Here is a 24,786-nt window from a genome sequence, read left to right as displayed (position 1 = left end):
CTTAAATTTTTGAATAATATGTGCAACTGTAGTCACAGGAACATCAAGCTGCTTGGAGATGGTCTTATAACCTTTGCCTTTAACATGCTTGTCTATAATTTTCTTTCTAATCTCCTGAGACAACTCTTTCCTTTGCTTCCTCTGGTCCATGTTGATTGTGATACACACTATGTCACCAAACAGCACAGTGACAATCTGTAGCCCTATATACAGGCCCACTGACTGATTACAAGATTGTAGACACCTGTGATGCTAATTAGTGGACGCAACTTGATTTAACATCTCACTTTTGTCACATTATTTTCAGGAGTACCATCATTTCTGTCCAGGCCTATTTCATGAGTTTAATTTTTTTTTTTAATTCTGTGGAAGCAGGGTTGAAAAGCAATGTCTGACTTTAATTTGTTAATTTTCATAGATTTTTGATTTATTATTACTTTTGTCAGATTCAAGTTATTTCTGTGACCATTGTGGGTTTTTCTTTCATTAAACGAAGGGTACCAACAATTTTGACCACGTGTGTATATGTCGCCCATCCTGGTGTATATACTGTATATCCCCAATCCTGGGCCCATCCTAATATATACGGTATCTTATGTCCTAGGCCCCATCCTGTTATATATGTCTCGTATTCTGGGCCCATCCTGGTATATATGTCTCCCATCCTTGACACTTTCTGGTATATATATCCCCTATCTTGCCATATATGACCTCCATCCTCGTACATATAGCTTGCCAAAAGACATATGGGAGACTCCCCAAATGTATGGAGGAAGGTGCTGTGGTCAGATGAGACCAATATTGAACTTTTTGGCCACCAAGGTAAATGCTATATCTGGCGCCAAACCAACACAGCTCATCACCCCAAGAACACCATCGCCACAGTGAAATATGATGGTGGCAGCATCGTGCAATGTTTTTTCGGCAGCAGGGACAGGGCAAATGGTCCGAGTCTAGGTGAAGATAGATGGTGCAATGTACAGGGATATTCTTGAAAAAAAACCTGTTTTCAGTCAGTCCGTGATTTGAGACTGGGACGGAGGTTCACCTTCTAACAAGACAATGACCCAAAGCATACTGCTAAAGCAATATTCGAGTGGCTTAAGGAGGAACGTGTAAATGTTTTGGAGTGGCCCAGTCCTTAATCCAATTAAGAATCTGTGCTCAGACTTGAAGATTGCTGTTCACTAGAGGAAACCATCTAACTTGAAGGAGTTGGATCAATTTTGCCTTGCAGAATGGGCAAAAAGCCAAATGGCAAGATGTGGAAAGCTCATTTAGAGACTTGCCCAAAGCGACTTGCAGCTGTAATTTTTGCAAAAGGAGGCTCTACAAAGTACTGACTTTAGGGGGGTGAATAGTTCTGCACTCTGGAACTGAGCTCCAATCGCTCCTATTAAGCATTTGAATGCTGTTGTCAATCTCTGGGTCTGCTAAAGGCCCCGGTCACTACCACTGTGGCTGTTCTGTGAATAGGAGCCTCATAGGAGACTGTGATTTTTAATATACATTGCAACACTATTTTATTGTAGTAAATAGTATACGTGATCAGATTAAGTTCAGGTCTGCTAAGGGGACAAAAAAAAATGATATCCAAATTACTTCAATCATTTGAAAATAAAGAAATGAAAAAAAAACTAAAGCTATTTGGTATCCCTAAAAGTCCAGTCTATCAAAATATTAAATTCATTAACCCATTCGATAGATGTCGTAAAGAGAAAAGAAAAAGTCAAAATGTCAGAATTGCTTCTTTTTTGGCCACTAAACCTACCTAAAGAAATTCAGTAAAAGTTACAAAAATGCATTTACCCCAAAATGATATCAATAAAACCCTCAGCTCGCCACTCAAAAAACAAGACCTCACAAAGCTCAGTTAATTTCAAATTGAAAATGTTATGAGTCTCGGGAAAATGGCAACACAAACCCTCAATTTTTTTTTTTTTTTACAAACTTCTGACATTGTTTTTACCTTTAAATAAAAATAATCAAAGTGCGTTTGGTTTTACCATAATTGTACGGAGCTGGAGAATTAAGCTGATTGGTCAGAACGAACGCATAAAAATAAAACTGAATAAAAAATGGTGGAATTGCATTTTTTTTTTACACCTTTTCATCTCACTTGGAATTTTTTTCCTGTTTTCCAGCACATTTTATAGTAAACTGGATGATGTCATTTAAAACTACTTCATACAACTATGACGACAGGAAAATAAAGAAAGTGTTGGTTCTTAGATGACGGGGAAGAGAAAATGCAAACGTAAAAATCAGCTTTAAAGGGTTGTTTCCTTTCAATAAATGTGAATACTAGGCTGCAGGTTATTATATAGTAACAAACTGCGCCATACTCACTTTTCCCTGGTTCACTGAGTCTCGCCGCTGTCGGGCTTTAGCTGCGACGCTGAAATAATGTTAACACCCAATCAGTGAGCTCTGCTGCTCTGAGTAGGGTGTTCCATCTACGAGGGCAGAGCCACTCACAGTTTTTAAGCTCACTAATTGGCTGTCGATGTGACCAAAGCCAGGCTCCGGGGCAGCAACGAGACTTGCCGTTAGACCTGGTGAAGGTGAGTACAACCCAGTTTGTTTCTTTAGAATAACCTGCATCTGGGGATTAACATTTATTGAAAGGAAACAACCCCTTAAATGAAAAAAATCCTAAACCCAGTGTCTGGCAAACAAAGTGTGCATATCACAAGCCACTGTATTGAGTTTTTCCAGTTTTTTTGTTCAATTCTTTTTAGGAGGGGTGTAATAATTAGGTTTAAAAAACACAAAAGAAAATCGCCCAAAATCCAGGCTTTTAACTGTGACTGTTTACATCACAAAGTGTGCGTGTCACAAACAGCACATCTGTTTTAATAGTCGAAATGTGACCACCATACATGTCACACCAATACTGACCTATTGCCACAATTGACTCTTTGGACATGTACAGAGCATTTTTTTGTTCAGTCCTTTTTAGGAAGAGGAGATTAATTGTGTTTAAAAAAAAAAAATTCAAAAACAATTTGCAGAAATCAGATATTTTCCCGTGACTGTTTTAGTTGTTTAGTATGTATTTTTAGCTGTATTTTTATTATTGTACTTTTGGCTTGGTAAAGGCCATTTATGGTTGAAACGTTGCCTTGTGTACTTCATTTTTTTATAGTTTTTTTTTTATCTACAAACTTTATCTGGTGACTTGGATCTTTTGATATTTTTGCTGTTTCTAGACCAGGTGGGAGATTCATACCAAGTTAGCACAGAATTACCATTGATACATGAGAACTACTCACTGGAAAACAGCTGTTCAGTAGTCAAAACTTGCTATACATATATTGCGGAAAAGAAGTATTTGATACACTGCCGATCTTCGCCAGTTTTCCCACCTACAAAGAATGGAAAGGTCTGTAATTTTTATTGTAGGCACACTTCATCTGTGAGAGACAAAATCTTAAAAAATTCATAAAATTACATTATATGATTTTTACATAATTAATTTGCATTTTATTGCATGAAATAAGTATTTGATACAATAGAAAAACTGAATTTAATATTTGGTACAGAAATCTTTGTTTGCAATTACAAAGGTCAGACATTTCCTGTAGTTCTTGACCAGGTTTGCACACACTGCAGAAGGGATTTTGTCCCACTCCTCCATACAGATCTTCCCCAGATCTTTCAGGTTTCGGGGTTGTCCCTGGGTAACATTGAGTTTCAGCTCTCTCCAAAGATTTTCTATTGGGTTCAGGTCTGGAGACTGATTAGGCCACTCCAAGACCTTGAAATGCTTCTTACGGAGCCACTCCTTAGTTGCTCAGGCTGTGTGTTTCGGGTCATTGTCATGCTGGAAGACCCAGTCACAACACATCTTCAATGCTCTTAAAGGGGAAGAAGTTGGTGGCCAATATCTTTCTGCACATGACCATTTGCAGAAAAGCACGCTTGAAGTATGTTGTTTTCCCCATCATGCTTCACGGTTGGAGCCGGGTTCTTGGGGTTGTACTCATCCTTCTTCTTCCTCCAAACACGGCAAGTGGAGTTAATACCAAAAAGTTCTATTTTGGTCTCATCTGACCACATGACCTTCTCTCATGCCTCCTCTGCATCATCCAGATGGTCATTGGTGAACTTCAAATGGGCCTGGACATGTGCTGGCGTGAGCAGGGGGACCTTGCGTGCCCTGCAGGATTTTAATCCATGACGTAGTAGTGTGTTACTAATGGTATTGTTTGAGACTGTGGTCCCAGCACTCTTCAGGTCATTGACCAGGTCCTCCCAAGTAGTTCTGGGCTGATTCATGACCTTTCTCAGAATCATCCTTACCCCACGTGGAGAGATCTTGCGTGTACCCACAGACCGAGGATGACTGACAGTGATCTTGTATTTCTTCCATTTTCTAATAATTGTGCCAACAGCTGTTGCCTTCTCACCAAGTTGCTTGCCTATTGTTCTGTAGCCCATTCCAGCCTTGTGCAGGTCTACAATTTTGTGCCTGGTGTCCTTAGACAGCTCTTTGGTCTTGGCCATGGTGGAGAGGTTGGAGTGTGATTGAGTGTGTGGTCAGGTGTCTTTTATACAGGTAATGAGTTCAGATAGGTGCAATTAATACAGGTAATGTGCGCAGAGTAGGAGGGTTTCTTAAAGAAAAACTAACAGGTCTGTGAGGGCCAGATTTCTTGCTGGTTGGTGTGTGATCAAATACTTATTTCATGCAATAAAATGCAATTTAATTATTTAAAAATCATACAATGTGATTTTCTGTTTTTTATTTGTAGATTCTCCCTCTCACAGTTGAAGTGTACCTACGATAAAAATTACAGACCTCTTTATTCTTTGTAGGTGGGAAAACTTGCAAAATCGGCAGTGTATCAAATACTTATTTTCCCCACTGTACATGCTGTCACGGTTTACCGCGACAGAGAGGGGCCAGAAGACCGCAATGTCTGATTTCACGTACTCCTGCACTGATTAGAGGCACTTCAACATCATATTAAACAGTGCAGGTTTCTGCTAGCAGTGCAGGGGTTAATCTGTTCAGTTGAGAGCTGCTGCAGCTTTCCTGCTTTGATGGTCTCAGGTGTTCAGTGTTGGCCACTCCCCTCTGCTATATATACTCTCCTCTGGCAATCAGGGATTGCCAGTGTTAGTTTCATGCTGCCTGGTTCTGGAGTTGGAGGTGTTGGTTGTTTGAGGAGGCATTTGGAGTGTTGTTCTTAAGACTGTTAATTGGTGATTCGTCTGTGTGCAATCCTCATCCTCTCCTGTTTGTTTTTTTTCCTTCCTATAATTCCCGGCATTCCACTCTGTTGTTTGTGAGAGCATATTTGTATGATTGGTATTTTCATTTATCCCTGTACATCTTCCATTGTTAGTTGTTAGTCTGGTTTGTGTATACTTGTATAGTAAAGTTAATTATAGTGTAATTAACATTGTATGGTAAAAGAGAAAATCGAAATTGAAGGGGTGATGTAAAAAAAACATGACACTAAGACATTTTGCAATGTGAGCATTAATAGGTGGAGGAAAAACAGCGACATGTACTTGTTCTTCGCTGCCCTAGGATATTTGGGATCCTCATGGACAATGTCGCACGCAGCAGAATGTGATAGGGTAGGAGCAGCAGGTGGATGTGGGAAGGCAGATTTTGATGGATTGGTTTTTACAAGCTTTGTTGCTTTTTCATAGCCTTTGGGCTACTACTAATGTGGAAACACCCTTTTTTACATTGACCGATTATATATTTGAGTTGGGGCTTGTTTTTTGCTGGATTAGTTGAAGTTTTTATTGGTAACATTTTGGGTATCGAAGAATTGAAGTTTTTTATTCTTCTAACATAACAATACGATTCTCCAATGAACAATTCGTTACAAAATAGTAATGCCAGAAATACTGAAACAGTGAGATTGCCAGATTTAAAACAGCATTTGAAAACTTCTGCAGACTAATGGTGGTGGTTTCCTCGTATCACGACCTACCAGTCCTTTTTCTGATGTTTACTGTGTAAGGCGGCGGTGTTCATACCGTGCAGTAACTGAGGCAGTGACCCAAGCAAGTCCAACATAAACAGCTTTTATTTCAGCAACTCACGGGTTAACAGAAAGTCCTCCGGTTCTCAGCCGGGTTACCAGAAAGTCCATACACAATGGTTGCCGGGGACAACGGCCGTGCCGGGCCGCTCAGAGCCTGACAGGTGCAGAGCCTTCCTAGGCAGTGGTTCAGCCACACACAGTCCTGCTGAGCTTTCCTGCTGTGCTCCTAGCAGGTTGCAACATAGAACAACACTAATAGTTAGTGCAGGAGTTTTAAAGGACCTGTGGCAAGAGCCACTGGAAAACCCGGGTTGGAGGGAGGAGGCCGCCCCACTGCCTCCTGTGACCTCCTCCAAGAAATGAAGGCCCTGCCGGGTTTTTACTTAATCTGCCTTAGCCAGGTAGTCTGACCAGGTGATTGCTCACCTTCATTCCTGCATTGCAGCCGCAGCTGTGTGTGTGACTGCAATGCACTCCAATGGATTTAATAGGTCTCTGTACACATTCTGGGGGATATATAACGTCCCTCGTATACGATCCCGGTCACTGCCTCACATATCCCCCCCCTCTGTTCAAACTTGTGGGGTTGAACATTTGCCACCATACAGGGTGCCCGGGACAGGGCATCCGCGTTTGCTTGCAACTTCCCAGGGCGATGTTCTACAGAGAAACTGAAATTTTGCAGAGACAGGAACCACCTGGTGACTCGCGCATTCCTCTCCTTGGCATTCCTCATCCATACCAAGAGTGAGTGGTCCGTCACCAAGCGGAACTGCCGCCCGAGTAAATAATAACGTAGTGATTCCAAGGCCCACTTAATAGCCAAACACTCCTTCTCTACCACGCTATAGTTTTTCTCTGCCGGGACAAGTTTTCTACTCAAGTAGGTGACCGGGTGCTCTTCACCATTCACTTTTTGTGACAATACCGCCCCTAGGCCTACCTCCGAGGCATCTGTCTGTACAATGAAGGTTTCCTTGAAGTTGGGGCTGATGAGGAACGGCTGTCCACACAGGGCCAACTTCATGGACTGAAAAGCTTCTTCTGCCTGAGGGTTCCACCGAACCATTACCGATTTTTTTTTTCCCTTCAAGAGATCGGTCAGGGCCGCCGTTCGCCCAGCAAAATTAGGTATAAACCGGCGGTAATACCCAAGGATGCCAAGGAACACCCTCACCTGTTTTGTACTTGACGGTTTAGGCCAGTTTTTTATAGCCTCAACTTTATTGATTTGGGGCTTGATAGCTCCTCGGCCTATCACATACCCCAAATATCGGGCTTCCTCTAGCCCTATCGCACATATTTTTGGGTTTGCCGTTAACCCTGCGGCTCTGAGAGAATCCAGCACTGCCTGTACCTGTGATAGGTGCGTATGCCAGTTGGTGCTAAAGATGATAATATCATCTAGATACGCGGACACGTACTCCTGATGAGGCTTGAGCACTATGTCCATCAACCTCTGAAATGTAGCCGGGGCCCCATGTAACCCAAAAGGTAAGACCACATAGTGGTATAGACCTTCTGGAGTTACGAAAGCGGTCTTTTCCTTCGCCGAATCTGTGAGAGGTACCTGCCAGTAACCCTTGGTGAGATCGAGCGTGGTAAAGTACTGGGCCTGCCCCAGTCTCTCAATCAGCTCGTCCACCCGAGGCATTGGATAAAGGTCGAACTTTGACACTTCATTCAATTTCCGGAAATCGTTACAGAAGCGTAATGATCCGTCTGGTTTTGGAATCAGTACGATGGGGCTAGCCCACTCACTCCTTGATTCCTCTATGACGCCTAACTGAAGCATTTGTTTTACCTCAGCCGTGATGGCTTGCCTCCGGGCCTCGGGTACCCGGTACGGTCTTATTCGTACCCGTACCCCAGGTTCGGTGACAATGTCATGTTGGATAACCGTAGTCCTACCTGGTAGCTCTGAGAACACGTCGGTATTGTGCTGCACCAGCGAGCGAGCCTCCCGTCGCTGCTGTTTAGTGAGGGCATCACTTATCCTGACCTCCCCCTCGGATGCTTCCCTGGCTGAAGGTAGAGAATTCTCTGGTGATATGCCCGGGGTGACGTCTGTAACTAAACACTCTCGATCTTTCCAAGGTTTTAGCAGGTTTACATGGTAAAGCTGCTCAGGTTTCCTCCTTCCGGGCTGATGCACCCGGTAATTTACCTCCCCCACTTTTTCTCGAATCTCATATGGTCCTTGTCACTTGGCCATGAACTTACTCTCGGCTGTGGGTACCAGTACTAACACCCGATCACCCTTGTTAAAAGTTCTGGCTCTTTTATTATATGTGCGCCTCTGAGCTGCCTGGGCATCTAACAGATGCTCTTTCACGATGGGCATGACCGCCGCGATCCGGTCCTGCATACTAGCCACGTGTTCAATTATACTCCTATGCGGAGTTGGCTCTTGTTCCCATGTCTCTTTGGCTACGTCCAACAGACCCCTAGGGTGTCTGCCGTACAATAACTCAAAGGGAGAGAACCCTGTGGAAGCCTGGGGTACCTCACGGACGGCGAACATCAAATAGGGTAACAACATGTCCCAATCCCTTCCATCCTTAGAAACCACCCTTTTTAACATGGACTTGAGGGTTTTATTGAACCGTTCAACTAGCCCGTCGGTTTGAGGGTGGTACACCGAGGTGCGCAATTGTTTAATTTTTAGCAATTTGCATATTTCCTTTGTCACTTTGGACATAAAGGGGGTCCCCTGATCCGTCAGGATCTCCTTGGGTAGTCCAAGGCGACAGAACATGGCAAACCGCTCCCGTGCAATCAGTTTTGCCGAGGTGTGGCGTAGTGGTATAGCTTCCGGGTACCGAGTGGCATAGTCGACGACTACCAGTATATGTTGGTGTCCACGGGCGGATTTTACAATGGGTCCAACCAAGTCCATTGCAATCCGTTCAAAAGGTACCTCTATCACCGGCAGGGGTACCAATGGGCTACGGAAACTTGCAGTGGGTGTGGTCAACTGACATTCGGGGCAGGATTCGCAGTACCTTTTGACCTCCGCGTAAACCCCAGGCCAAAAGAACCGCTGCAAGATACGTTCTAGCGTCTTTTTTACCCCTAAGTATCCACCCAGCAGGTGTGAGTGTGCCATCTCGAGAATCGCCCGACGGTACGACTGAGGTGCCACTAACTGATCCACAACCTCGTCCCTGATCTTATCTATCCTATAGAGCAACTCACTGTTGATTACCATGCGTGGAAATACAGTATCGGCACCGGGCTGTTGGGCTACGCCTTTTACCTCTACCACCCTTTCCCGCGCCTGAGCCAGGGTGGGATCCTGTAGCTGAGCCGTCCCAAACGTGGCCCTGGACACTTCCAGCTCGGGGATCGATGGGGTCTCCTCGACCTCTCCTGCCAGCACCTCTAAGGGAAACCTATCGGGGTCACACTCTGTCCCTAGGTTGGACACCCCTACGGCAGGTTCCCCTGGCTCCGGTTCGTCGGGTACAACGCCTGTAATACATTTTACCGGGGGAGAGTGGATTTTGTTTTTCCACAGAGTCCAGAACAGGGGCAAGTCTCTTCCCAACACAGTCCCATAAGGAAGAGTTTTTACCACCCCTACCACATGTTTTATTTCTCCACACGGCGTGGACAGGACTACCTCCTCAGTTGGGTACTCTCGGAGGTCCCCATGGATACACACAACCCCAACGGGCCGTTCACCGGGGTTGTCTCCTGCCACCAACGACCCATGTACCAAAGTCACAAGGCTCCCTGAGTCCAGGAGGGCCTCCGTGGGGTACCCATTAACCAGTACCTGGCATAGTTGGAGTTCACTGTCCCGGGTTTCGGCGCTCGCTGTGCAGACGGTCTGGGTGTACATTGAGACCCGGCGGTTATATCTGCAGTCCATGGGTTCCGTAGTTAGGGGACAATTAGCAATCACATGTCCCAGCCCCTGACACCGCCAGCACCTAAGGGTGGTGGTACTGTTAGGTCTTATGACAGTTTGGGAGGGAACCGGTCTCCTGCCACTCTCACTCCGGGGTTCCCCTTCAGCACGGGTACGGTGCTGACTGTCCCCAGCAGAGGGGCGCGACCCCTTTCCCAACTCCTGGGTTGGCAGGGATCGGCGTGACAGCCGAGAGGGGGCGGAGTCTCGAATGAAGTCCTGAGTAGCCGAGTAGCGCTCGACCAAACTGACCACCTGGTCGAGGGTGCCGGGGTTTCCTTGCCCCACCCAACGTTGGATAGCGACTGGCAGAGTCCTCACCAGCCGGTCAACCACCACCCTCTCCACTATCTGGGCTGGGGACAAAGTCTCAGGTTGGAGCCACCTCTTTACCAGCTGCAGGAGGTCATAAGCCTGAGACCGGGCAGGTCGGGTCTCCACATAGGCCCACGAAAACACACGCTGAGCCCTCACGTATGTATTGACCCCCAGTCGGGCAAGGATCTCACCTTTGAGCCTCTGGTAGTCCTGGGCGTCCTCCTGACTGAGGTCGAAACAGGCCTTCTGGGCATCGCCAACCAAAAACGGAGCCACCACTTCCGCTCACTGGTCGGCTGGCAGGTTTTCCCGCTCTGCTGTGCGTTCGTAGATGGTAAGGAAGGCTTCCACGTCGTCCTCCGGTCCCATCTTCCTCAACGCTGAGCGAACCTTGTCCCGGGCGTCTCGACGTTCCGGGGCTGATGCCGTTGGCGTCTCCCGCAGGGCAGCAATCTGTTCATTTGTTTTTTGCTGCTGCCGTTGGAGATCCTGGTGCAGCTCCTGCTGTTGCCGTTGGAGACTCAGATACTGCTCCTGCTGTTGCCGCTGAGACTGCATCTGCTGCTGCTGGGTGAGTACCAGCTGCTTAAACAGCTCCTCCATTTTGTCCATGGGGTGGAACTGAAAGGTGGCAGGCCGAATTGTGGTCATGCAGCGGCCGGTGGGGTATGCCTCAGTCACTATGCCCGCATTCTCCACCAAGCTGTAAGGCGGCGGTGTTCACACTGTGCAGTAACTGAAGCAGTGACCCAAGCAAGTCCAAGGGTATCGAAGAATTGAAGTTTTTTATTCTTCTAACATAACAATACGATTCTCCAATGAACAATTCGTTACAAAATAGTAATGCCAGAAATACTGAAACAGTGAGATTGCCAGATTTAAAACAGCATTTGAAAACTTCTGCAGACTAATGGTGGTGGTTTCCTCGTATCACGACCTACCAGTCCTTTTTCTGATGTTTACTGTGTAAGGCGGCGGTGTTCACACCGTGCAGTAACTGAGGCAGTGACCCAAGCAAGTCCAACATAAACAGCTTTTATTTCAGCAACTCACGGGTTAACAGAAAGTCCTCCGGTTCTCAGCCGGGTTACCAGAAAGTCCATACACAATGGTTGCCGGGGACAACGGCGGTGCCGGGCCGCTCAGAGCCTGACAGGTGCAGAGCCTTCCTAGGCAGTGGTTCAGCCACACACAGTCCTGCTGAGCTTTCCTGCTGTGCTCCTAGCAGGTTGCAACATAGAACAACACTAATAGTTAGTGCAGGAGTTTTAAAGGACCTGTGGCAAGAGCCACTGGAAAACCCGGGTTGGAGGGAGGAGGCCGCCCCACTGCCTCCTGTGACCTCCTCCAAGAAATGAAGGCCCTGCCGGGTTTTTACTTAATCTGCCTTAGCCAGGTAGTCTGACCAGGTGATTGCTCACCTTCATTCCTGCATTGCAGCCGCAGCTGTGTGTGTGACTGCAATGCACTCCAATGGATTTAATAGGTCTCTGTACACATTCTGGGGGATATATAACGTCCCTCGTATACGATCCCGGTCACTGCCTCACAACTGTTAGAATGTGAACTGTTTTGCCACCACTGTCTTAGTGACTAATTGAATTTTGCTTCATGACTTTCAATTAATATGGATATTTTACATGAAAAATATTATAAAAAATATAATTTTAGTATAATTTTATTAAAGAATAATAATTACCTTTATTCTTGGCAGATGACTGTAGTGGGACATCAGAGGTGATATTGTTTAAAATAGAGGACCCTGATAACACAGAAGATACATATGAAGATCATGTCATTATCCCAGATATACCATCATCTCTGCACACCAAAGATCTCTCAGCTGATCCTTTTAAACAGGTCCTATCTTCTGATTCATCACAGACTATTGAGAAAAATGAATGTCACGAAATGGGTCTTCAAAATCTAAATGATCTGGTGGGAATGAAGTCATTTTCGAGTTTAGAATATTTGAACCACAAATCAGATCTTGATGAACATCAAAGAAGTCACAATGAAGAGAAGCCATTTTCATGTTTAGATTGTGGAAAATGTTTTAAACATAAGTCAAAATTGGTTACTCATCAGAGAACTCACACAGGGGAGAAGCCGTTTTCATGTTCAGTGTGTGGAAAAGATTTTCAACAGAAATCTTATCTTGCTAGACATGAGAGGACTCACACAGGGGAGAAGCCATATTCATGTTCAGAATGTGAAAAATGTTTTGTAGATAAAGCAAATCTAATTACACATCAGAGAAATCACACTGGGGAGAAGCCATTTCCATGTTCAGAATGTGGGAAATCTTTTACAAATAAACGAAATCTTGTTAGACATGAGAAGAGACATAGAGGGGAGAAGCAGTTTTCATGTCAGGAATGTGGGAAATGTTTTGAAGACAAGCCACATCTTTTTAAACATCTGAGAGGTCACACAGGGGAGAAGCCATATTCGTGTACAGAATGTGGAAAATGTTTTGTGGACAAATCAGTTCTTAATATACATCAGAGAAGTCACACTGGTGAGAAACCGTTTACATGTTCAGAATGTGGGAAGTCTTTTACACATAAATCCGATCTTGTTAGACATCAGAGATGTCACACAGGGGTGAAACCATATTCATGTCTAGAATGTGGGAAATGTTTTACCCTCAAATCGCATCTTCATAAACATCAAAAAACTCACACAAGGAAGGAGCCATTATCATTTCTAAAAGGTGAATAATGTTTTACTTGAAAATCATGTTTTGTTGACCATAAACAAAGAGGAGAAACCATATATTTTACTGACAAATTGTACAAGAAAACCTATAACTGAAATAGTAAAGTCATACAAGAAAAAGAGAAAGCAATTTAGAGCTTAAAGGGCTTCTTCACTTCTTCACAGAGATTGAGGCAGAGGCCAACCCTTAAAATAGAAGTAATAAATGTATACAATTAATAATAGATGTAATGCAATAAAATACAAATAAAAAAGCAATATTCATTGTGCATTATTGGGACACACTTTTTACTCATTTCATTCAAGTTTTTCACTCGGTGGCATTGCCAAAATTAAGCAATGCAGTCTGTCTTCACTAGGATTTGTGACAGAATGTCTCATTCTGAATGAATTTGAGTGTGGTCGTCTATTAAGATGCCACCCTTGTAACAAGTCAGTTCATGACATTTGTTCTTCCTACATATTCCAAAACCACCTATGACTGGTATTATTGAAAAAAGGAAGCCCTTATTAACCTTAGCAACTCAGTCACAAAGTGGCAAAATATGTAAAGTTACAGAACAAGGCTGTCAAGCGCTTAGGTGCATAAAAGCCACTGATGCTCTGTTGAGTCAATAACTGTAGACTTTAAAACCTCCTCTGGCATTAACATCAACACAAAAGCTAGGAAACGTTGTGCCAGGAGCATGAAAGCATGGGATTTCATGATAGAGCAGCTGCATGCAAGCCTTTCATCACCAAGTACAATGCCAAGTGTAAGATCAAGTGGTGAAAAGCACACTGCCACTGGAGTCTTTAGCAGTGGAAACACGTTAAGCAGAGTTATAAATCTCGCTTCTATATCTTTTAGTTTGATGGATGAATCTGTGTTTGGCAAATTCCAGGCAAATGTTACCTGCCTAACTGCATTGTGCCAGTATTAAAGTTTGGTGGAGGAGAGATGATGCCATGGGGTTGTTTTTCAGGGGTCAGCACTGGGCCCTTAGTTCCAGAAAAGGGAAATGTTAATGCTTCAGCTTACTAAGACAGTTTGGACAATTGTAACTTCCACTTTGTGAGAATAGTTTTGGCCCTTTTCTTTTCCAGTATGTCTGTGCCTCAGTGCACAAAGCAAGGTCCATAAAGGCATGGGTGCAAGTCTATAGCTGAAGGACAGATGACAAATCAGTACGAGAACAGTAGGTTGATCTTTTGGGCATACAAATGATCCTTGAAATTGTTTATTAAAAATTAATCTTTGTAGGGGCATGGCCTGGGCTCTGGCATGACTGGTCGTGCATGATCTTTGCTCCTGCTCCCAGGCCACGAAAAATATACAAAAAACCCAGCTTTTCTTCCACTCCAGCACCTGTAACCTCCAGTTCCCCTCTCTATCACCTTGTGGAGACACCAGGTCACACTTATCCCGGTGACGGCCAGGAGGACCGAGGAAAACGCCACGGAGACTCTGGAGCGGCGTGACTGGAGCTGTGGTGGAGCTTCCTGCCCGGTCTGCACTGCCTGCGCCTCTCCGGATAGTTTGGTGACACGGCGGTGAGCTGCGCGGCCTCAGGAGACCCTGGGTGACTGCCACGGACCCACCGGCAGTTGAAGAAAGCTAGCACGGAGGACGGCTGCGGGGCCCGAGCTGTCGGGTGAGCGAGGGACAAGGGGGCGGTGACGCTTACCTCTCAGGGACGGAGCGGGGGCCATCAGCGGGTGTCGGAGACTCTGTGCCCACATCAGTTAGATGGAGAGCACCTGGTGGGATCCAGTGGTGGGTACCTCTGCCTCCCGTGGGAAACAGTAAGCCAGCGCCATCTTTCCCTGCATAGCTCCGCCCACGAAGCCTTAGGAGCGGGAAAGGCGCCATTGCACTGTTGCCACTGCTGCTGTTGCTGCTCTCCTCAGCTAACAAGCTCGGTTAACCCCCAAGCGCCTGGAGAGAAGTTGCTGGTAGCTGAACTGTGCACTCATTAACCCCTTACTGCCTGGTGGGGAAGCAGTCCCCAGTGTCTGCAACATCTATAGGACACAAATATATCCCTGGGGTAGCGATAAACTGCTGGAGGGGAAGAGCTGTGACCTTACTACTGTGGCCCATTCATGTACAGGCACCGACACCATTTCAATTTCTCTTATGCACAGCTTCCTCTGCCTGAGTGCTGGTATTCATCAATTTGTGGAGTGAGAGCTCCACCTGCTGGAAGAATTGGGTTACTACATCTCTACACTTTTTTGGGATTATAATCTCCACAACTATGCCCAAAGTCGGATAAATATGCAGATACAATGACTTTTCTGATGTAACCAGTGGTGTTTATAATCGCCCGTAATCAGCCGCCTCATGATGGCTCGCACAGATCATAAAATTCGGGCAAAAAGCCTCCAACGGCAAACTTCTATTACTTAGTCTACCACACCTAGGGGAGATATGGAAAAATTCCTAAATAAAAAATTGGGAATGTCGCAGTCACCAGATAAACAAAAGGTCCGTAGTGGGGCGACTTCTGTGGTTAATGATCACTCTGACGAAGGCCCGGGTGACTCAGACTACGGATCTACTTCGGAAGACTCTGCTCCTCTCTCTAGGTCATATATGAAATCTTTGCTGGAATCTACGGTACAACCCTTGATCAAGGAGCTGTCTGATCTCAGAGCAGATGTAAGACATATAGGGCATAGGGTTGAAACACTTGAGAACACACAGACGGACTTGATAGAGGCCTCTAACACCCTTGGCGATCATATTCTTGTCCATCAACAACATATCAATTCCGTATATCTGACACTGGAGGACCAGGAGAACAGGTGCCGGAGAAAAAACGTGCGTCTTCGCGGCATTCCTCAGTCGTTCGCACCAGAATCCCTTAGAAAGGTGTCCAAAGAAATATTTGCAGCTATACTAGGCACTGAAAGGGCGGACGCTGTTTTCATCGAGAGAGTTCATAGAGCTCTTAGACCAAAGCCCAAACTTAATGAGCGCCCAAGGGATATAATTTGTGGTCTCCTCAGCTATGTCGATACGGCAGCCATTTTGTCTGGAGCAAGGGAAAAATCTCCACTGACGTATGGAGACTTCAATTTCCAAATCTTCCAGGATATCTCCCCAACTACATTGGCCAAGAGAAAAATTCTCAAACCATTGACAGATGCTGTACTAGGCCAAGGCTTGCGATTCAGGTGGTTATTCCCTTTTGGGGTGGGTATTACTAAGGCGGATCGTCAGATCACCATCCGCACCCCGGAAGACCTGGAGGCTGCCTGGGAACCCTTACAAATGGATCCCATATCCATTCCTTCATGGATGCCACTCGACATCGGTTTGCCCATCCCACGGCTTGATAAGCCCGAAGATTGGTCGATTAAAAAGAAGTCGACATCACCAAAGGCCAAAAAGCAAGCAAGTAGGCAACAACACACATGAATGTGACTATCACCTTTCTTTCAAGGGGACTCTGTCTGATGAGACAGGTTTATGTAATGGATGTAGATAGAGACTGTTAATCTCAAGCAATTTTGCATCCAGTACTCGTTTACATGTCGGTCCTATGGACACTGGGACCGACCGCCTATGCTGTTCTTCTCCCCCTGGGGGGCTTTGGGGTGACGGTGGGGATCCTTGTACTTTTATCTATACCCTAACTTTCCTCCCCCCCCCCCCTTTTTTACTTCTTAACCCTGCTCTTCCTATCTATCCCATTTCCCCACCTTCCCTCATTTAGCTGATCTTCCACTTCTCTCCCCCCCGCCTCCCCTGACCTCGTTTACCAGAAAGAATGGGAGTCTTCGGACATGGGTCCCCTCTAGTTATAGACACAGACCATGAAAGTGTAGGGCTGCGCTTATCACTTACAGTTCTTTTCTGACTTTTAGCTGACAGTTTAATGTGTACATGTCTCTTTCTTGTTACATGTTAATAACTACTTGAATTATATTTGAACACCACTTGGTTGCTATGAATCTCATCTTCAGCAATTGGGTCCTTACAATCCCCCCCTGCGGAAGATGAGATTATCTTTGTTTTTATACATAGTTTTGTTTTGAATTTGTTTAATTCCCACTACAGGATTATTTTGCAGGAAGAGGTTACCGATGACGCATATGAATATGGCTAGTGGCGCTGGGGAAGGTTCGCTCACTGTGGCGTCTCTCAATGCAAAGGGACTGAATAGCCCCGTCAAACGTAGCCAGATCTTGTCCCTTTTGAATAATAAGGCTTACTCCCAGGTAATTTTTTTTCAGGAAACTCACTTCAAGAGAGGCAGATCCCCCAATATGTCTTTTTCTAGGTATCCAATTTGGTTTCATAGCTGCCCGGGGTCAGCCTCCAAGGGGGTCAGTATAGCTTTTAAGAGGGGACTCCCCTTCACCCTAAAAGATAGTATCACGGACTCAGAGGGTAGATACGTTTTTGTGAAAGGTCTTCTGTTCAATACCCCAATTACATTTGCAAACGTCTATGCTCCAAACCAGGGACAGGTTGAGTGGCTGTCGGACACTTTGGACGCACTCTCACTGTTCATGGAAGGACTATTAATTTTGGGGGGTGACCTTAATTTGACGTTACAACCGGACCTGGACTCTTCCTCAGGGAAGTCTACAATTTCTTATAAAGACCGGAGAAAACTGATCAATAAACTACAAACCATTCACTTAATAGATCCCTGGAGATTGGCCCACCCCAATGAAAAGGATTACACGTTTTATTCTTCCCCTCATGACACGTACCACAGAATCGATTATTTATTAGTCCAATCTTCGGCCATTAAACTGATCACTTCTACTTCGATCGGATACATAACATTATCGGATCATGCCCCGATCTTCCTGTCGGTTAAAATAGACTCACTATCACGGCTCCCTCCCTCATGGCGTTTAAACGAAACACTCTTAGGTAACGCCGACAACGTTTCCCAGATCACCATTTCATTGCAAAGGTTTTTTGGGGAGAATAAGGTAGACGGGAAACGTACCCCCATGATATGGGAAGCCCATAAAGCCGTCCTAAGGGGGGAACTGATTTCCCTGGGGTCACACATAAAAAAGAAAAGAGATAAAGAAATTTTCTCTCTTTTGCATCAAATCAATGTCATGGAGCGTTTAAACAAAAGAAAACGGACAGCATCCGAACAGAGTTGAGGGATCTGAGAGAAAAACTAAAGGACTTACTTAACGTACGTTCAGCCAAAATGTATGCATGCTGCAAGCAAAAAATATATGTACACGGCAACAGAGGCAGCAAACTTACTTCTAGAATGCTAAAGGCACAGAGGGACAAATGCTTCATTAGGCAGATTCGAACGGAGGGGGGAGAGGTAGTCTCGGAGTCAGAAGGGATAGCAGAGGCCTTCTGCACATATTATCACTCCCTATACAGCACTATACCTCCTACAGCACTCCATCGCATACATGACTTTCTATCTACTCTTGCGCTTCCTGAGATCTCCGCTTCAGGACATTCTGTTTTACTTGCCCCAATTTCCTCTCGAGAGGTAAAGGAGGCACTTGCCTCTACTCCTGGTGGAAAGACCCCGGGTCCGGACAGCTTCCCCATCATTTATTACAAGACGTTTGCGGAGGTTTTCGTTCCTCATCTGGTTGAATTATTTAACCTTTTCCTCTCGGGTTCGGTACCCCCACCACAGGCTCTAGAGGCACATATCGCTGTGCTTCCTAAGGAGGGGAGAGATGGCACCTTGTGCAGCAATTACCGCCCTATCTCCCTGCTGAATGCGGACCTCAAACTCTGGGCTAAAATTTTAGCTAATAGAATACATCTAGTGTTGGCCGACCTAGTTCATCCTGATCAGGCTGGTTTCGTTCATGGAAGAAAGGGAAGGGACAATACTACTAAAGTTTTACAGGCGATTTCTTATGCTAGGCACAATCGTCAGCCGCTTATATTACTTTCCACGGATGCTGAAAAGGCATTCGATCGCATCAGTTGGCGCTATATGGCGTGTGTTCTACATAGGTTCGCCTTCCCCCCTCCTTTCATAGACGCAATCATGTCACTGTATACCTTTCCTACGGCCCGGGTTAGGGTGAATGGGACTCTGTCAGCGCCCTTTAATATCACTAATGGCACAAGGCAGGGTTGCCCTCTCTCCCCTTCTTTATTCGTCCTAGTGATGGAATCATTTATCCAAGCAATCAGGCAACAGCCTGAGATTGAGGGGTTGAGGATTAATCATTTGGAGTTGAGAGCGGCTGCCTTTGCGGATGATCTCTTGCTTCTCTTATCCAATCCCAAAATGGCAGTCCCAAAGATTTTGGAACTCTTCTCCTTATTTGGAGAACTTTCCAATTTCAAGATTAATCTGGACAAATCGGAGGCTTTGAATATATCAGTGCCTAGAGAGGACGTACAGATTCTAAAGAGCCTTGCCCCCTTTAAATGGCAACAACACAAACTTAAATACCTGGGGATATATATAACGGACGACCCTAGTACGCTTTTCCAACACAACTTCTCCCCACTGGTAAGTCAAACTGAAACTCTCCTGCGCTCCTATGATACCCCTCTCATGTCCTGGCTCGGCAGGGTAAATGTGTTTAAGTCCTATGTTTTCCCCAAAATTTTCTATGTGATGAGCATGATCCCAATCCAACTCCCCGTTTCCTTCATACGCTCTCTCAACCACTTAATAGCCAAATTTGTTTGGAAATACAAAAAAGCCAGACTACTTTTGAAACTTCTGATGCGCTTAAAATGCGGGGGAGGAGCAGGTCTACCTAACCTAACCTTCTATCACCAAGCCATCCTTCTGGCAAATTGGCTAAAATTAATAAGATGGGCGGAGAAGGGTCATGACTCGCACGTTGAAATGCAACTCCTGGGAAAACATGCTTTGAAATATTTATGGACAGACTGCCCCCTTCCAAGAGAGGGATTGGGAGACTTTCTCCTAGCCACTCTACAAACCAGACGTGCACTGATTCCAATCCGAGCACCAACTTGTAATTTTATAGATAAAATACCAATATGACTTATCCCCTACCTCTTCTCGCCTGACTTTATAGATCCCTACGAACTGTGGTCCTCCCTACCACAAAAACCCATTTCACATTTGCTACAAGGGAAAATTCCGTGTGTTAACGGTTGGCCATTGGCGGCTGGGAAATGCCCCCTGAATCATCTACAACATCTACATGTTGCCCATTATATGAATTCGACCTCAAAACTACCTCAAACCCGCACCAAATGGCTCTGGCTGGAGATTCTAACAAAAGTTAATCATCCTGTCCCGAAAATTGTATCTAAACTTTACTCTAATCTCACAAATATGGCAGACAATGCCTTACCGTTATTTTTACACTCCTGGGAGACTGAACTGAATATCCATCTCTCTCCACAGGATAAACAAAAGATATGCCTCAATTCACATGGTTTTTCCACGATGTGTGGTATCACAGGAATTGGCGTACAAATTGCTCTCGCGATGGTACTACACGCCAGATAAACTTCACCATTTGGGGCTAATTAACTCCCCTCAATGCTGGAGGTGTGAGGGAGCGCGAGGCACTTTTGTCCCATATCTTCTGGTATTGCCCGGCCCTCCGACAATTTTGGTCTGGGGTTATGGGGGTTATGCGATCTCTCAAACTATTTGAGACAGATCTGACGGCTGCGGAGGTGCTCTTATCCCTCTCCACAGATAACTTTCAACCAAAAAATCATGAATTGGCCCCACTGATGCTAGGGGCGGCAAAACATCTGATAGCCCTTAAGTGGAAACAGCAAACCCCACCGACGCTAGAAGAATGGAAATGTAAAATGAGAGATCTATTCAGGTTAGAAGAACTGACGAGTTGGGACTCTCTGACCCATAACAAGTTTAGGAAGATCTGGGCCCCGTGGACACAATATACGGGATGACATCGCCTCCTGGTCCCTGGGTGTGTGGGGGACGCCACAGTGGTCGACTGAGTGGCCAACCACCACTGGGTGTTGTGGGTGGCAATACTAACTTCTCATATATATTGCCAAATCTTGTAAGGTGACCCGGGGGCACAATACCCTATAGAGTGTTAGCTTGGTGGGGAGCAGGTATTTCGGATCTCTCTTATGTATACTCAAAATCGGTACACCTCAAGAAATGGTTTAATTTCAAGAATACGCTAATACATTACTGATACTCTCCTGTAATTGGGAATGTTTTGACTTGTTTCGTTTTGCATTATCTCTCTGTTTGTTAAGAGAAAATTGTTAAATTCTGTATTTACTGTATCATAACTGTGTGACTCAGTGATTGTTTTCTCTGCTAGTGGAACCAATATGTGTCGCTGAGTTACATAGTATTTCTTCTTTGATTCTAAATTTAAAATAAAGAATTGAAAAAAGAAATATATTTACTTAGAAAATTGAAAAAAAAAAAAAAATTAATCTTTGTAATGTACGATATTATTTTGATTTAGAGATAAGCAAAAGCTGTGTACCAGAATTTGGATTTAAATTCTGCAGCCTTTGGGGGGCAAGTGAGACCCTAGAATCACTTTTACAGGAATGAGAAACATAACAGGATAGACCCCATCTGTTTCACTACTTAAAACCATGGTCTCTATTGACCCCAGCATTTATAGAATTAAAGGTATTTTTTTGCCACTTTTTAATTTAAAGGGAACCTGTCATGTCAGTTGGAGCGTGTAAACTGCCCCCATGTTGTTGTTATTGATGCAATATGCCTGGGAATAAGTGGTACAGTTCGTGCTGTTCCCAAGCGTCGGGTGCTGGAGGCAGCTCTCATCATTGTCTCCTGCTTGCGCTGATATCAGCCCGAACAGGGGACAATTTTAAGAGTTGAATTCTGCCTCTGCTTTCTCCAACAAGTGTAAAAACAACATTAAAATAAAAAACACAGTATACTCACCTTTACATCAAATTCCCTGAAGCCATTGTCCCCTGTAAACCAACCAAAAATAAAAAAGAACAATATCCCTCACCTGTCCGAAGATGAAATAATCCAGTGTCCCACGCCGTAATCCATCTGACCAACATTTCTTCATCAGCGTGAGCTCTGGCTTGAGGCGAACGCACATGCTGAGTAGCAGGGGAGAATGACTCCGAAGCAGTGAGCGGGCCCCTGACATGCGCTGAGCTCACTGAGTGACAAGACCCCGCTCAGTGAGCTCAGCATAGTTCAGGGGCCCGCTGAGTCCGTGGAAACACACTGACGTGCGCAGACCCATTCATTTAAAATGGTCTACATGTAAGTGTCTCCAGCACGTGTGAAAATTGGCACCACACGTACTGAGATATGAATGAGGCCTTAGATCATGCTCAGAGCATGGTTTAAGATGCTTCTGTCAATGCAGCACTGATTGGTATAAAGCATTGCACGGCTGGTATGTTGCAATTCTTTATACCAGCTATCAAAGTGAAAAAAGTGAAAGCCCCATAGAGTGACTAAGTAAAAAAGTAAAACAAATTGTAAAAATATTAAAAAAAAACACAAAATAATAAAACTACGCATTTATGGGTATTTTTTTTTTATGTAAAAAATTAACAAAAAAAGTACACATATTTGGTATTGGTGCGTCCGGAAAAACCAGATGTATAAAATTGTCACACTAGTTAACCCTTAGAGTGAACGCCATAAAAAAAAAATTAAATAAAAAAAATGGCAAGATATGGTTTTTATCATACCACTGAAAAAAAGTGGAATAAAACGCGATAAAAAAGACGAATGTAAGTAAAAATGGAATTGCTGGAAACGTCATCTTGTCCCACTAAAAAACAAGCTGCCATACAGGTCCATCAGCAGAAAAATAAAAAAGTTACAGCTCTCAGAATAAAGCGATACAAAAACAATCTTTTTTCAATAAAATAGTTTTTATTGTGTAAAAGTGGCAAAACATAATGATATAAATATGGTATCCACAACAATATTCAAAAAGCATGTATAGTACATAGTGGCTAGAGATGTACATCAATCAAATCTCCTCATTTGTAATAAAGTAGAATACAGTGGATTATGAATCATTAACCTATATTTTGGATGCAGAGCAGCCAAAAACACCACCAACAAAAACCATATGAAATTGATAAACGTTATTGATATAATATATAAAAGAATGTTGTCTAAATACGCATACAATGTATTAACAACTACAGAGATGACACAAAAAAGGATATAGCAAGTAACAACAGGTTATATGGCCCACAATATAATAGTCTGCCTAGTAAGGTCTTACCAAAAGGTAATGCATGATCTCAAGATAAGGGGAGAGATCAAAAAATGCAATCATACAAACATAAGGCTCTCAGTGTCCCATCATCTATCTCAGAATATAGTAAGAATGTAATCATGTGATCAGCTCAACTGTCGTCTAAGCCTAGATATACAGCCATATGGTATAATATACTACCATATCGTCAGAAGTATGAGTATGATATACTGTTAGACCTACCCATATTCGTGCTCAATAGTGCGGGCCACCACCATATGCCCCGACGCGCGTTTTGAACTTCCGGTTTTCTCAAGGGGAGTGTATGTGTTTCGTACTGCCACCCTGTTTAAATATACCCTGTGCCTCACCATGGTCCAATCATAGGTTGCGCATGAACAAGCTGCTCCTGGGTTCCAGCCACAAACAAACTCCGGCATTCATTTCCGGAGCGCATTGGGGAAATCCCCGTTGGCGTCATAGACGCGCCCCGGAAACGGTCAGAAGCCTTTGTTGATGCCAGAATTCCCAGGTTGCGGCGCGCATACGCCTGTCGGCACCATCTTTGTGAAGTCCATGTGGGACACGCCATCTTACTGAATCCATATTAAAGCTCCACAATCACTCATTCAAACATGCTGCAATCATTCCACATCCCAGGAAGTTCGCACGATATGTTTGTATGATTGCATTTTTTGATCTCTCCCCTTATCTTGAGATCATGCATTACCTTTTAGTAAGACTTGGCTAGGCAGACTATTATATTGTGGTCCATATAACCTGTTGTTACTTTGCTATGTCCTCTTTTGTGTCATCTCTGTAGTTGTTGATACATTGTATGTGCATTTAGACAATATTCTTTTATATATTATATCAATAAAGTTTATCAATTTTATATGTTTTTTGTCAGTGGTGTTTTTGGCTGCTATAAATAAGGTATCGCTGTAATCGTGCTGACCTGAAGGATAAAGTTGCCTTATCAATTTTACCACACGTGAACGGCATAAAAAAACCCCCAAAAAAACAGTCTCTGAGTTGCTGTTTTTTGTTCATTTTGCCTCCCAAAAATTGTAAAAGAAAGCGATCAAAAAACGTTATGTGCCCGAAAATAGTACCAATAAAAACGTCAACTCGTCCCGCAAAAAAACAAGCCATCACATGACTCTGTTGGCAGAAATATAGCTCTTAGAATATGGTGATGCAAAAACTTGTTTTTGTAATAAAAACAAAGAATCTTTTAGTGTGTGACAGCAGCCAAACATAAAAACCCGATATAAATCTGATATCGCAGTAATCACACCAACCCGAAAAATAAAGTAGTCTAATCATTTATACCACACGAGGAATGGCGTAAAAAGTAAATTAAACCAATTCTTCACCTGCTGTTTTGTTCTTTCTGCGTCCCAAAGATCGCAGTAAGGCTTGGCTCACATTTATCCTGCGCTCTATGCTGAGCGCTTACACCGGGGTTTCCGTGTAAATCTCTGAAATACATGATTCAGACTGAAGCCCTGGCAGAAGATTCCCTATAACGAGGCAGATGGAGTGGAGACGCTGTGGATGCCGCCTGACCTATAATCCCACGGTGTCCATCTTTTTAGAAGTGCATAAATGCGCGGTTGACCACAGTTTTATGCACCTCTGAAAACAACACTGCCGAACAGAGGCTCG

At 44.3% G+C, this 24,786-nt stretch overlaps 2 protein-coding genes across 4 annotated transcripts in view; both read left to right on the top strand.

Annotated features, from left to right (window-relative positions):
- The window catches only part of LOC141270688 (uncharacterized), an 88,334-nt gene extending 75,128 nt beyond the window's left edge, over positions 1 to 13,206 (top strand). The window contains exon 11 of one of the 2 annotated variants that reach the window (XM_073680787.1): positions 12,245 to 13,206. In XM_073680787.1, coding sequence (XP_073536888.1) covers positions 12,245 to 12,969 — 725 coding nt within the window. In that variant the 3' untranslated portion in view covers positions 12,970 to 13,206. Of the gene's footprint in view, positions 1 to 12,232 lie in introns of both variants that reach the window. The other variant, XM_073680786.1, reaches the window with a different exon arrangement.
- LOC141270620 (uncharacterized) overlaps positions 1 to 24,786 on the top strand; it is a 70,869-nt gene that overhangs the window by 3,641 nt on the left and 42,442 nt on the right. The gene's annotated exons all lie outside the window — the stretch shown is intronic.

Source organism: Phyllobates terribilis, unplaced genomic scaffold (assembly GCF_046119375.1).
Source record: "Phyllobates terribilis strain yellow unplaced genomic scaffold, ASM4611937v1 Scaffold_5__5_contigs__length_657084704, whole genome shotgun sequence".
NCBI classification, from domain to species: domain Eukaryota; kingdom Metazoa; phylum Chordata; class Amphibia; order Anura; family Dendrobatidae; genus Phyllobates; species Phyllobates terribilis.
The sequence above is the reverse complement of the archived record's forward strand: the minus strand, read 5'-3'. Positions and strand labels throughout refer to the sequence as shown.